This window comes from Protopterus annectens, chromosome 3.part1 (assembly GCF_019279795.1).
Source record: "Protopterus annectens isolate FY-2018-M chromosome 3.part1, PAN1.0, whole genome shotgun sequence".
Lineage (NCBI taxonomy): Eukaryota > Metazoa > Chordata > Ceratodontiformes > Protopteridae > Protopterus > Protopterus annectens.
The window spans coordinates 1,269,671,518-1,269,686,245 of NC_056732.1; the positions used below are offsets into that span (position 1 = coordinate 1,269,671,518).

The following is a 14,728-nucleotide window of genomic DNA, read 5'->3' on the forward strand; positions in this document are numbered from 1 at the left end:
TGCCCCTCTCGGAGGAAAACTGTCTCTTTTTTACAGAAATTGGACTCCTATTACCCAGGACAGATGGGTATTGGACGTGATTTTAAAAGGTTACAAATTCCACTTTCACACTTTGCCAAGGGCTCACGGTTGGCCAGATCTGCCAAAACATCAATGGTCAGAGGCCTTAAATCAAGTGGATGCTCTTCTGGCCATGAGAGCCATAGAGCCTGTTCCACTCTCAGAGATGGGAAAAGGTTTTTATTCAAGACTGTTTCTGGTTCCAAGAAAACAAAACTCATGGAGACCTATTCTGGACCTTTCTGTGTTAAACACCTTTTGGAAATTCCAAAATTCAAGATGCTTACTCTGCAGCAACTAATTCCAATGCTCTCTCAGGACGCCTGGATGGTGACATTGGACTTAAAGGAAGCCTACTTACACATTCCCATCAGGCAGGAACGCAGGAAATTCCTCAGGTTCAAGGCAGGTTCGAGGCACTTTCAATTCTCTGTACTGCCCTTTGGTTTATCTACTGCGCCCAGAGTCTTTACCAAGTGCCTGGCACCAGTAGTGGCTTACTGCAGACTTCAGGGGATCCAGATTTACCCCTATTTGGACGACTGCCTCATTCAGGCAGACAGCAAAAATCTTCTACTTCAACATTTGGACTTTGTTCAGCGTCTTCTCCTCCTACTGGGATTCTCAGTGAACACAAAAAAGTCACATTTGATCCCTTCTCAACAAATGGTATTCTTGGGAGCCCTCTTAAATACAACCTTACAAAGGGCCTTCTTCACTCCAGAAAAACAAACTCAGCTGGCTTCTACTTTCAGCACCTTGGCAACTCTATCTCAGCTCACTGCAAGGAAATTCCTGCAGGCTCTGGGCTACATGGCTTCCTGCATTCTGTTGATTCCAAACGCAAGGCTTCATATGAGAAAGCTTCAATGGTATCTGAAAAGTGTATGGTCACAGCATTACCACGATCTGGATATTCTGATTCCTCTGATCCCCTGCCTTCACAGGGAGTTCCTCTGGTGGTCCAGGGTATGTGCTTTAAACGAAGGAAAGCCTTTTCGTCTACCTCAACCTACTCAAATCCTAACCACGGACGCCTCGGATTATGCTTGGGGAGCACACTTTCTAGACAATTGCCAGCAGGGAACCTGGACAAAGGACCATCTTCACTGGCACATCAATCTGAAGGAAATGTCGGCAGTTCAAAATGCCCTTCTAGCCTTCAAGAACCTTTTGCAACCAGGGCCTCTGCTAATTCGCACAGTCAACACCATGGTCATGTGGTACATCAACAAGCAGGGGGGTTCTCATTCGTACCCCCTTTGCAGACTAGCTATGGCTTTATGGGACACAGCTCTAAATTTGAATCTACATCTCCAGGCTCAATTCATTCCAGGGGAACAGAATCTCTTAGCAGACAGCCTGAGCAGAAACATTTCAGATCCTCACGAATGGATGCTAGACACCAACTTATTCAACAGGATTACTGCAGTTTGGGGATGTCCCCAGATAGATCTGTTTGCATCCCATCTCAATCATCAGCTGCCTCTTTTGCACCAGGTCCTTCCACAAAACAGCTTGGAAAGTGGATGCCCTGTTCTTCAGCTGGAGAAGCCTTTCAGGATATGCCTTCCCTCCTCTTCCTCTACTACCTCGGGTATTACTGAAGATAAAACAGGACAAGCCCAAGTTCCTCATCTTGATTGCTCCAAATTGGCCTCGACAGTTTTGGTATCCAACTTTAAAGCACCTGTTCTTGGAGCCTCCTTGGATTCTCCCTCTGAACCCTTCTCTTCTGTCCCAGCATCAGGGTCAGTTACTACATCCCAATCTCAAGACCCTTTGCCTGGCAGCTTGGCTCTTCAAAGGAATTTGATTTCCTCTAGTCTTCCCAAACAAGTTTTGGATGTTCTTCTGGAAGCTAGACGGCCTAGCACTAGGAAATCCTATGCCTCTAAATGGAAGAGGTTTTGCATTTGGATGCAGGACCGAGGCTCGGACCCTCTGGTGCCTGATCTCTCTTCAATTTTGCTTTACCTTTCGGATCTTTTGTCTAAAGGACTTTCCTTTTCTTCCATTAAGATTCATGCTTCTGCTATTTCTGCTCATTTCAATTCTGATCCTCCTGTTTTTTCTCATCCTTTGGTGAGACAATTCTTGAGAGGGGCCAAGAATTTAAGACCCCCCCCAGGACCCCTCCTGTTCCTGCTTGGGATCTTAATTATGTTTTAGAAAAACTTACTTTGACTCCTTTTGAGCCTGCTGCATCTTCAGATATTAAATTTTTATCTTGGAAGACAGTTCTTTTGTTAGCATTGACTTCTGCCAGAAGGGTCTCAGAGTTGCAAGCTCTCATGGCTGTGGAACCATACCTTATTTTCCACCAGGACAGAGTATCCTTGAGGACTAATCCTACTTTCATGCCTAAGGTGATTTCAAAAGTGGCTTTAAATCAGACAATTCACCTTCCTACTTTCTTTCCTAATCCTCAAAATAAAGGGGAAAGGATTTTGCATTCATTGGATGTGCACAGACAGTTACGATTTTACCTGGACAAGACTAAAGAGTTCAGAAAATCTAATCAATTGTTTGTTTCTTTTGCCTCCAGTTCTCTTGGAAAAGCTATTTCAAAACAAACTATTTCCAAATGGATTGCTTATGGCATCAGATTTTGTTACACTCATCATGGGAAACAGTTTCCAGGTACTGTGAGAAGTCATTCTACTAGAGCAGCTGCCACTTCTACAGCTTTTCTCAGAGGAGTTCCTACCAAGGATATCTTGGAAGCTGCCACTTGGAGTTCTGTGCATACTTTTTCCAAGCACTACAATCTCCCTCTGTATTCTAAGACCAGGGCAGGCTTTGCCTCTGCTGTTTTGCAGGGTCTTCTTGCTGCCCCTTCTTCTGTCTAAAGCCTCCTCCCCCTTTTCACTGCTTTGGGATTCCACCCTACAGTTATGACTGCAACAGTGAAACACGAAGAACATAGTACAGTTGTGTACACCTACCATAAATGTAGATGTTTGAGTGTCTTCACTGTTGCAGTCGGGGTTTCCCTCCCTCCTATCCCCTCTTTTTCTCTTATTTGTGGTGTATTTGTGTTTCCTTGTTGGATTCATTTCTGATTTATTGGGACTTCTGACATCTAGGGCAAGAAAGGCTGGAGAAGATGGCGTCGGCTGAGGGCTATGTACCTTAGCGTACTGACGTCAGGGTACTAGCTTGTACAGCCGACGCCGGACCCAGACTTTGGGATTCTGGCCGACCTCGGGCTGCCTGCCGGCAGGAGCACCCTACAGTTATGACTGCAACAGTGAAGACACTCGAACATCTACATTTATGGTAGGTGTACACAACTGTACTTTTCATGTTTAGACTCCTAGCGTTTAACAGCATGACCTTTAATTTGTGTTTTGTTGAAATTTTTCTGTTGGTTTTATCGATCTCAGGACTTTTCTTAAAAAAGGCACTATGGGGGAGGCAAGGGCTTTTGCCAGAAGCCTGAAGCCCAAGTGAGACAGATGCAGGCCATTTCTAGCAAAGCATCGTGGTCTATCGATCATATCTTCCCAGGCTGTCAGGTACTGGATCCCCCTGGAATGACACCAGAAATTAAGCCATTTGTTAAAATCAATCATTTTCTCTTTGTATTGAGGCATCATTCTGGGTGATGGTAGAATGCTGCTTCAGGCTATGGAATACCTGCCTGGGACACACATTCAGTGAGCTCAATCATGTCTCTTTTCATGTAGTCCAGGGAGGTATGTCTCAAGTCGTTCACCCCAACATGGACTATGACAGAGTCATAACAGTACCTGTTGTTGAGAAACTTGAGTGTGTGTGTGATATGGCGGATTCTGGCACCTGACAGACAACTAACGTGACTTTCTCGTTATCCAGCCTGGTGAGAGGCACATCTGTGTGTCTCACAATGGAGTCTACTGCGACTAATCTGTTGGGTTTAGGCCTTTGTGGTTGCGAGACACAGGTGTGTGGACTATGCGTTGTATGGTATGGAGTGTTGTGGAGTTCACATGTGTTTTTGCCTCTGAGGTCTCCTTTGTTTGGGTATGTTATTGTTGAGGACCTACACATATGTGGGTGTGTGTTGTAGTTGTGGGTGGTGGTTGAGGTGTAGTGATTGTGTTGATAACCTTCTCGGTGCCAGATGTACTGGCTTGTGAGGGAGAGAGAGCATAGGACTCTAGGTTCTTAATATAATTGCATGTCTCTCAAATTATGTTCCTAAGTGGTAATAGAAGATGGTAAACCCCTTAACTTCAGTGGGTGATTTTCTGCAAAGAGATAGCTATGCCTGCAAGTTGGATTAGGTACTGCAGTCAATACTTGGTGAGAAACCAGACTGCCTGCTGTAGCAAGTTCTGCATATAGGTAAAGCTGTGCTGCAAGGTATGGGAGCCGAAGGGGAGAAGCTGAAAACAGCTAGCATGTGTACTTGGGTGAAATACTAAGCATCTCTGAACTCCATTGGGGATGGCTCAGAGTATGCTTCTGATTAAAAATAGATCTAATTTGTTAGAGAGTTAGTAGTGGCCCCTGCTTGAATTCACCAGTCCACTCTACAGATGGAATGTCTGCCTTGGGCGGCCTTAGTGGCTGTGCAGCTACATCTGTGCATCAGCTGTGGCAGTGCAAGCACCAGTCTTCCTGCCTGCAGTATCAGAGCTGCCTTACAGGTGAGGTTGTTGCACCAAAGAGCTTTGGATGGATTTGGTTGTTCTACTGAGTTCTCAGGTAAGTTCAAACTACTGTAGGAATAGCTAATGAAATTCATTAGCACATAGCATGTTGTAGATTCTCTTTACTTGCTTCCGGTGTAAGAGGACTACCAGTCATTCAATACCTCAGCATTGCAAGGTACTGAATTGGACCCCGCTATCTCAGAGGCACATGGTTTAAAATCTCATCAGAATAGTGACAGCAGGACGGTAGAGGCTCTCTGCTCCATTAGTCTGAAACTTGCAGAATCTGGACTGTGTATTTTGGATAAAGGTGTCTCCACTAAAGAAAACAATGTTTTATTAAATTGAAGGATTTCTAATGATTCCAGTTGGTCATTCTTTGCTGAATTTTGGAGTTGAAGCTAAAAAATAATTTTGTGTCAAAAAGTCATTTGCAAGCTACTTTTTTTTTCCCATCAGCCCCTTGCTGACTTGTCTGTTATTTGCAGCTTATTTAGGTAAGCTCTATTTTTAAAACTTGTCAGAAAACAGTTGAAGTATTAAAAAGTGTGTTTTTGTCTTTCTCTTGTCTGTTGCATCTCTTATCCTTATAGCATTGCATTCATATGTGACATGATTCCACCATTGACGGATGCCAGGTACAAGGGTGGTACTTGTATGCACGTGATCCATCACTTTCATTTTTTTGCCCCACTGTTTGTTTTAAAATGTTGTGCAGTTGGATTAAGCAGTAAATGAGACAGTGAGAGTGTTTAATGCTACTGATTTTTTTTTTTTGGGAGGCAGTGAACAGTATATATTATTGTGCTTGTGTTTTATGCCATAGATAATTGTACTTGACTTTATGGAAATAAAGAGCATTGGAAAGAGACACAGACACCAATACACGCATACCCCTGTAGATATGTTGTTGTTAAATGTGTTTGTATCTGCCAGCTGTTACTACTACAACATTGCTTGACATGTTTGGTAAATGTTGTTAACCTTCATATCCCAAAAAACACCTTCTGCAGACTGTTACATGACAACATGGTGATTCTAACTGCACTGTGCAAGATGAAAATAGCCATATGGGCAAGAAAACTGTTGCCTTTAATTTACTTTTTTTAGTTGACGGATAGCACATTAACACTAATTTCCTTTTGTATCATCATTTGGAGGTTTTCCACCTAAGAAAAAAACATGCGTATTGATTAAATTCAGTCTCACTTGTGTATCTTTTGACATAATTTGTCTGTGTTAACATTTCCAAAGTGTTGAAAGTGGCATTCATTTCTGAAATCTGTTAATGTGTGACTTGATCTAGCCTGATCCATCCCCTTAGTGCTTTGGGGTAAGCAGTAAAGACTACTTATGGTAAGGGGAAACTGGGATGTGGACAAGAAAGGAACCAAGAGATATCCTTTTTGATGAACCTCTGGGTTTAGGAGGTAGAAATTCAGTATTTTCTAGATTTTATCCTGACATTTATACTTTCTTTTTTTTCAGGGAGATGGTCTTGGACAGGGTCGTTGTAATGGAACATTTGGTAACAAAAGCTATTTCAAGTGTAAAGAGAAATGTGGACTATTTGTACCAGTCAGCAAAATTAAGAGGTTATCGCCAAAGGATGTTATGCAGAAAAAAGTATCACCTTCATTGCATAAAAAATCAAGGGAATTCCCTGTTCAAAAGGGAGAGAACGTGCATTTTTACAACGAAAACAATGACCTAAAGAGTGGTCTGGTGCTGGGCGTGAAGGAGGAGCGTGATGGCAGAGTATTTTGCACCATTGCAACAGTAAGTAAGAGATCACATTTCACTTATTTTTCTTACAGAATTATTGATATTTTTATGTCTCAACTGAACTAAATAACTCCATCTAGCTAATTGTTTTGTTTAAGCAGATGTCCTTCAAAGATCACTGTTTCAGTATTCTATATAAGAGGGATACCATGCCAAGGGTAGCAGTAGATCCTGCCAGCATACCAAAGCCTGACCCTTTCCCCACGTCATATGTCTGACTTATGACCTAAGTCCAAAGGTGGAAAGTACATAAGTGACATATGTATACTAAAACCTCAGAACTTATTTGTCAACATCCCTAATGCAACACCCAGTCTTTGGTCTGTTGGTCGTACATCTCAGAGCTTATTACCTAATCGTTTGGGCAGATAAGTACCTCACTGGGGACCTTTCATTTTTCTTCAGCTTACTTTTAAGTACGTCATCCAGAAAAGGGAAATATGGTTATTGAAGACAGATTCCCCACAAGGACCATCACAATAAGTGTTTGATTTTCTTGGGATCAGAGCATAACCATAAGGAGTGTTCAGTTTGCCAAGCCTTCATACCCGAGACCTTACATAACTGCTTGTCTTTAGAAAAATCAGGATCGTAACCTTCTTGCCCAAGGCACAATTGCTGAGTCATCCTGATGTCCAGCCACTGCAAAAGAAGTCTAGGAAATTTTAATCGGAGAATTTAGCTGTCCAGCTTCAACTGGATATCTCTGCTGTGTCTGATGATGAGAGACAGTCCAGTTTCAACACCAGTTACCACTATCATGACCCCATTGAATGCTGATATGGCGCAGGTCACCTACACATCCACAAGGGGCTGATCTGATGTTGCTGATGAGAGAGTGGAAATGGAGGCTGGTTATTTCAGAAGGGCTGGGAAATATTCCCACTTCCTTGTCTATGACGAAGTACCCTATTCCCTAATTGAGGTACACCATGGCTCTAACCCTCCAAGACTTGTTTAGGCTGACACGCACATTAAAAAGAAGCAAGACTAAGCATTTTTCTCCTGTGGCAAGAGGCCCTGAAAATGAATTTCGGGGCTTAATGCAGGGACTCTCTGAAGCCCCCACCCTTTTTAGAGTTTTCAGGTGCCTTCTGCTGTTGGGACCCCTTTTTCCCTGTATTCCTTTAAAAAGTTAAGGATTCTTCTTTGGAAGATGAAGATGTAAATTCTGATGAAGAATTTCTTGGATTCCCCTTTGGACACTCATAATTTGTTTGGGTCTGCAGCTGCAGACTTAAGATTTTACAGGACAAGAGTAAGGTGATGCAAGACCAGAAATAATTTTAGACATGGGAATGGAAATTTTATTAGAGGAATTATTCCTCTGTAGCAGGTCCTTTTGTTAAGAGGCAACAAAGACCGTCTTAAAAGGCTAAGCACCCCTTCTAATGGCAGATTTCCTGGGAAACCGAGACAGGATTCTAAAAGTCAAAGGTCCTCCTTTCCCAACAAATCTGCTTCCTTACTTCCCTGTGACTATATTCCTTACCTTCCTGTTGGTCAGATTCCTCTTTCTGAAAGTCCATATCTGTCCTTTACAGCTTGGAAATAGATCACCAAGGATCAGCGAGTTCTCTCCATTATCAAAGAGGTTTACAGAATGTCATGGAACTTTCTTTCCCCTTTTGCAGACACTCCTCAACCTCCTCCACACCAGTTATCGCTTTTTCCTCCAATCCTTCAGGATCATTTGGATTTGGGCACTATTCATCCAGTTCCTCCCTCTCAAGAGGGAAGAGGTTTCTATTCTCAGATGTTCCTAGTCAGGTAAAGGGTTATTGGAGACCAACCTTGGATCTTTCCTGTTTCAACACTTTCCTACTGGTGCCCAGTTTCAAAATGTTAACACTTCAGACTTTGTTTTCCATGCTTTTCTTTCAGACATGTTTGGCTTCCCTGGATTTGAAAGATGCCTAGCTTCACATTCATGTAGATCCTATTTTTAGGAAGTTTTTTAGGATTCTCTGCATCTCCCTCTCATTTTCAATTATCTGCCCTTTGGTCTTTCTATGGCCCAGAGGATATTTACTAAATGCCTAGAACTTGTCATAACATTTTGTGGATTTTCTGGCATTCAGATATTTCCTTATCTGGATGACCTTTTGATTTGTGCTCCTTCTCTACCTCTTCTTCTAAAAGACCTAGAATTCTTCATGCATTTCCTTCTCAGTCTTGTTTTCACTTTAAACCTGAAAACGTTGATTCTGACACCCTCTCAAGATCAGATTTTCTTGGGTTGCAGAATCCACTCTATCTTTATGACAGCCTTCTTTCCTATGGTCAAGGTTCTGTCTCATATTTCTTTCAGAGCCCTTTTCCATTGCACATGACCTCTGCAAGAGATTTTAAGAGACCTGGGTTTCGTGGCATCCACTATACCTATAATTCCGTATGCCAGATTCCATATGAGGAGGTTGCAGTGGTACCTCAATCCAGTTTGGATTTCATGGATCAATGAGATTTCCCTCAGTCCAGGACTACCTATTCTAATTCCTACCCCCACTCAAAAGCTGTATGCAAATGCCTCAGACTTTGCTTAGGACCTTGTTCCAAAAGTATCTGAGTTTAGGAGGCTTGGTCTTAACAGGTAAATGCACACATTAATATCAAGGAGATGAGGGCCTTGACTATGACTCTTAAGTCCCTGCATTATTTCTGGTCTCCAGTTTCTCTGAGTTTTCACAGGCAGCACCATGGTCATGTGGTACATAAATAAACAAGAGGGAGATCAAGCTTTATCACCTTTGCAATCTCATCCTGACAGCTTGGAACTTTACAATCAGACACAATTTGATTCTTCAGGCAGACTGCATTCCATCTGGTAGAAAAATTGTGGCAGACACATTGAGCAGATCCTCATGAATCGATGTTTTGGACATTTTTATCAGTAGAGTATTTCTTAAAAAAGATCTGCTTGCCTCCCCCCGGCCCCAGAACAGAGAATTCAGCATGTTCTGTTCCATGCTACCAAGCCCACTTACATGGAAAATAAGACTCCATGCCCTTCTCTTGGATGGGGACGTTTCTTTGTGTTTTATCATGTTCTGCCAAAGGACCTACACAGAGTTTAGTTTTGCAGGCTAATAATCTTGCTGGTTCCTCCCTTTTGGCCTTCACAGCACTGAGTTGCTATTTTTCATCTGGCTAAGGGCAATCATCAAAAGTTACCTCACAGGGTAGACTTGCTCTCACAGGACAAAGGCTTACTCATTCATCCTTGTATTGTCATCCTGCAGTTGACTCTTTGGGTGAGAGAGTTTTAATTTCTTTTAGGCACCATTTTTCTGAGGATGTGATGAAGGTTTTACAGGAGTCTAGAGAATCAAATACAAGAAGATCCTTCATTTCTAAATGGAAAAGATTTTCTTTATGGTAAAAAACGGAACCAAGACCCTTTTGTTGTGTGTTCCTCTTGTTCTTTTCTGTTTGTGTTGTTGTTGTTTTTCTTTCGGCTTTTCCGGGTTAGGGGTCACCACAGCGGAATACCGGTCCGCTAATGATTGGCAGTCGATATTTTTGTGGTGCCAAGGTGCCAGCCCGACGCCCAACCTTCAACGAAGGCATGCCCATTTACGCATGTCTTTCGAATGCCACTTGACCACGGGGAGGACATGCAGACTCCGCACAGAAGGCACTCCAACCGAGAATCGAACGGGAGAACCTCTTGCTGTGAGGCTACAACGCTACCGCTGCACCACCGCAGCTATATGTTCTTTTCTGTTTGTGTGAATAGCTCAATTCTGGTCTGGCTTATTCTTCTGTTAAGGCCTGTTTGTCAGCCATTTCTGCTCGTCTGCCTTTAGATACACGTCTTTCTTCTAGATTTGAGGGCAAGCAATTTTTGAAAGTGATCCTTCTCATTAGGCCTCCAAGAAAGCCTATTCTTCCTTCTTGAAACCTAAATTATGTTCTAGAGACTTAACTTGGACACCTTTTGAATCTGCAGACTGTTCTTCTTTAAAATGTTGTACTTCAAAGATTGTTCTGTTGGTGGCCCTGATTTCTGCCAGGAGTGTTTCTGAACTGAATATTCTTATGGCAGTTTCTCCCTTATTGTTTTTTTCATAAGGACATGGTTTCTCTTGAGACTAATCCTTCCTTCCTTTACATCTAAAGTAGTTAATGACTTCTCTTTGAACCAGTCTGTCAGTCTTCCATCCTTTTTCCCCCAGCTCAAAATGGGGGTGGGATGATGCTACATTCTTTTGATTTCGGATAGGCAGCTCAGAGTTGTCTTTGACAAAAGTAAAGACATTAGAAAATCTGAACACACTCTTTTTTTTCACAATAAGAAGTTTAGTTTGCCAGTCTCCAAGCAAACTGTTTCTTCCTAGATATCTAAGGCCATTTCTTTGTCTGTTATTCTTAGCATGAGAAACAGCTTACTTCCTTTAGAGCCCATTCTACTAAGACAGTAACAGTCTCTTGGGCTTTTTTCAAGACCCTAAAGACCAGGTTTATTCTAAAAGCAGCCACTTGGTTTTCTGTTCACACTTTTACTAAGCCTTATATGTTGCATGGGTTTCCTAGGGCCAGAAAAAAAAAGTTTTGCAGAGTCCATTTTCTAAGGTATTTTGGATGGGTCCTTAATTCCTTCTTCCTCCATCCTCGCTCTTCAGCAGCTTTAGTGCTTTTCATCGTGTATGGAATACTGCAACAGTAGTCTTGGAAAGACATATTTGTTCTTCTTCTTCTTTCGGCTTTTCCCGGTTAGGGGTCGCCACAGCGGAACTCCGGTCCTCTAATGATTGGCAGTAGATTTTCATGGTGCCGAGGTGCCAGCCTGACACCCAACCTTCAACGAAGGCATGCCCATTCATGCATGTCTTTTGAATGCCACTCGACCGTGGGGAGGACATGCAGACTCCACACACAAGGTGCTCCAGGCGAGAATCGAATGGGAGAACCTTTTGCTGTGAAGCAGCAGCACTACCGCTGCACCACCGCATGTAAAACTTGCCATAACAGTAGATGGCCTACTGATTATTGTTGCAGTATCCCCCCCCCCATCCTCCCCCTTTTTAAATCTGGTCAAGGATCATCTTTTAATTTCTCATTTGCTTGATGGACGTGTAAATGTCTATATCATTGTGCCTGCTTCTGTTCCTTTTGCTTTTCTGGGGCAAATAAGTTCTGAGATTTTATCAAATGTATGTCACTCATGTCCTTTCCCACCTTCGGGCTTAGATCATACGTTAGACATATGACGCATGGAAGGACCTAGGCTTTGGTATGCTGATCAGATGTACAGCTACCCTTTGCAGGATATCCCTCTTGTAAGGAATAATGCAACAGTGATTAGATCAACTGTTATGGAAAGTTCTTGCACAGCTGTACTTTCAGAAGATACCATGATAGTCCATTTTATGTTTTTGTTATAAGATGTTGTGTATATATTCGAAAGAAAACTGGAGAAGTGAATCAGGATTAATATCTTTAGCCAACTAAGCTGGCAATGGTGGTATGCTTGAAGCAAGGGTCATAAGTGGTAACATTTGCTGTGCTACCTGTAAACCATCCCCCCCCAAAAAAAAAATCAACTACACCTTATTCCTCAGCTCCTACAGAACCTTCTGAACTTATGAACTATAGAACCTATCCCTCCAGGACAGGAAGGAAAAGGCTTTTACTCAAGATTATTTCTGGTCCCCAAAAAAGATGGTTCTTGGAGGCCAATACTGGATCTGTCCTTTCTAAACCTATTCCTAAATGTTCCATCATTCAGAATGTTATCCCTACAAACCCTTCTTCCGCTATTGCCAGCCCAGGCCTTTATGGCCATACTCTTATCTGAAGGAGGCCTACCTCCATATCTCCATAAAGCCCTCCCACAGAAAACACATGCATTTCACTGGGCCCTGTTCACACTTTCAATTTTCAGCCTTGCCCTTTGGTTTATCTACTGCATCCAGGATATTCACAAAATGCCTAGCTCCAGCTACAGCTTTTTGCAGAACCAAAGGTGTCCAAATTTATCCTTACGTAAACTTCCTCATCTAGCACAAAGAGAGGACACCCTACAAAACCATCTGCAATTGACCATTGCCCTGCTTCAGAGCCTGGGGTGTTCACCCTTAACATCCCAAAATCATCCCTAACCCCTCAGCAGGATAAAATCTTTCTGGGCTGCAGGATCAGAACAGACCTGATACGGGCATTCCTCTCTCAGGACAAAGTTCTTTCCCTCTCTACCCACTTCCAAAACCTACGTCAGGTTCAACAGATATTTTCAAGACAGTTCTTGCAGGTCCTGGGGCTAATGGCAGCTGCCATCCCTATGCTGCCTTTGGCCAGAATGCATATGCAAAAACTGCAGTGGTACTTGAAGAATGTGTGGTCCCAACATGAACACCCTCTAGAGTTTCAGATTACACTCTTGCCCTGCCATAAAGCAGAACTAAGGTGGTGGAGTCAACAAATCCTAATGAACCCAGGCCTTCCACAACCTCCCAACCCAGCACACGCATACAGATCCATCAAACCTATGGTGGGGGGCTACCATGAAGGACTTCATGGTACAGGAGACCTGGCGTCCTACCCTCCAAAAGAACCATATCAATGTGAGGGAAATGACAGCAGTTCTTCTGGCCCTGAAAGCCTTTCCCCCAGTCCTGCAACCAGGACCCCTTCAAATCTTCACAGACAATACCACAGTCATGTGGTACCTCAACAAACAAGGAGGGACCATGTCCTACCTCCTTTGCCGGATAACAATCCAAATTTGGGACCTTGCCACCAGAAACAACTTATCCCTGTAAGCAACATGCATTCCTTCCCAGAACAACCAATAAGCATATGTTCTCAGCAGAGTATCCTGTCTACAGCAGGAGTGGCTGCTGAACAGACATTTTTCTAGGCATTGTCCATCGGTGGAGCACACCTCAGGTAGATCTGTTTGCCTCCCCCCAGAACAGACAATTGAAGAACTTCTGCACCAAGGATCATTCTCCACTTGCCTGGAGGGTAGCCGCTGTCAGCATTCCATGGAAGGGACGGTTTCTGTACGCTTTTCCACCCTTTCCTCTCATTCAAAACGTTCTCCTGCAGATCAGGAAGGACAAACCCAAAATCTTGCTGGTGACGTCCTACTGACTTCCTATTGGCTAAGGCAGCACTGGTTCCCCCTACTGCTCTCACTAGCCAAGGGCATTCACCACAAGTTACCCCACAAGGTGGACCTACTCACACAACAGAAGGGATCTCTCATTCACCCTCACCTACAGCTGTTAGGTCTAACACTCTGAGTGTTAACTTTTAATTCCTTTCAGACACCACTAGTCTGAGGACGTGCTTTTAGTCCTGAAGGAGGCCAGGAAACCTACAACAAGGACATCTTACATGTCAAAATGGGAAAGATTCAAGTGGTGTCTCCATAAGCACAGGAATCCCTTTCAAGCGGATACCCCTCAAGTCCTTACTTATAGGTGTGAACTTATCAAGGCTAGCCTTTCATACTCCTCAGTGAAAGTCCACCTATCTGCAGCCTCTGTCTGCTTACCAGTAGAACCCCTTCTGCTAGCCAGGCTAGATGTTAAATTATTCCTGAAAGGGGTCTTGCACATCAGGCCACCAAGAAAACCCATCTCACCTCCTTGGGACCTTCTTCATCATAGAAAAATTAACTCTGCCTCCATTCAAACCAGTCTTTGCAGCAACGCTCCAAATGTGCACATAGAAGACTGTACTGTTGGTGTCCCTTACCTCTGCTAGGAGGGTGTCAGACTTACAAGCTCTCGTGGCCTGCTCACCCTATACTACCTTCCACAAGGATAGGGTGACCCTATGCGCTAACCCTTCCTTCATGCCAGAGGTGGTCAACTAACTCTCCTTAAACCAATCCATTCACCTGCCCACCTTCTTCCCCTCTCCCACTAATGACAGTGAGAGGATGCTCTATTCCCTGGATGTGCACAGACAGCTAAGGTTTTATTTAGACAAAACTAAGTCCCATCAGAAAATCCAACCAGCTCTTTTTATCCTTCCATCCCAGAGCCCTGGGCAAGGAGTCTGCAAACAAACCATTTCCTCATGGATCAGAAAAACTATCTGTTTCTGCTACTTCCACCATGACAAGGACCTACTCCAGGAAGTAAGAACTCATTCTACCAGGGCTGTGGCATCCTCCAAAGCCTTCCTCAAAGGCCTGGACACAGCCTCCATTCTGAAAACAGCCACCTGGTCCACCATACACACTTTCATCAGATACTACAAATTGAATCATGTGTCCAGAGCCAGTG

At 43.4% G+C, this 14,728-nt stretch overlaps 1 protein-coding gene across 2 annotated transcripts in view; it reads left to right on the plus strand.

The window, feature by feature from the left end:
* LOC122798413 (ubiquitin carboxyl-terminal hydrolase CYLD-like) overlaps positions 1 to 14,728 on the plus strand; it is a 1,245,230-nt gene that overhangs the window by 260,368 nt on the left and 970,134 nt on the right. For both annotated transcript variants that reach the window (XM_044067332.1, XM_044067333.1), the window contains one exon: positions 6,192 to 6,482. In XM_044067332.1, the coding sequence (XP_043923267.1) occupies positions 6,192 to 6,482 (291 nt within the window). The remainder of the gene's footprint in view (positions 1 to 6,191; positions 6,483 to 14,728) is intronic.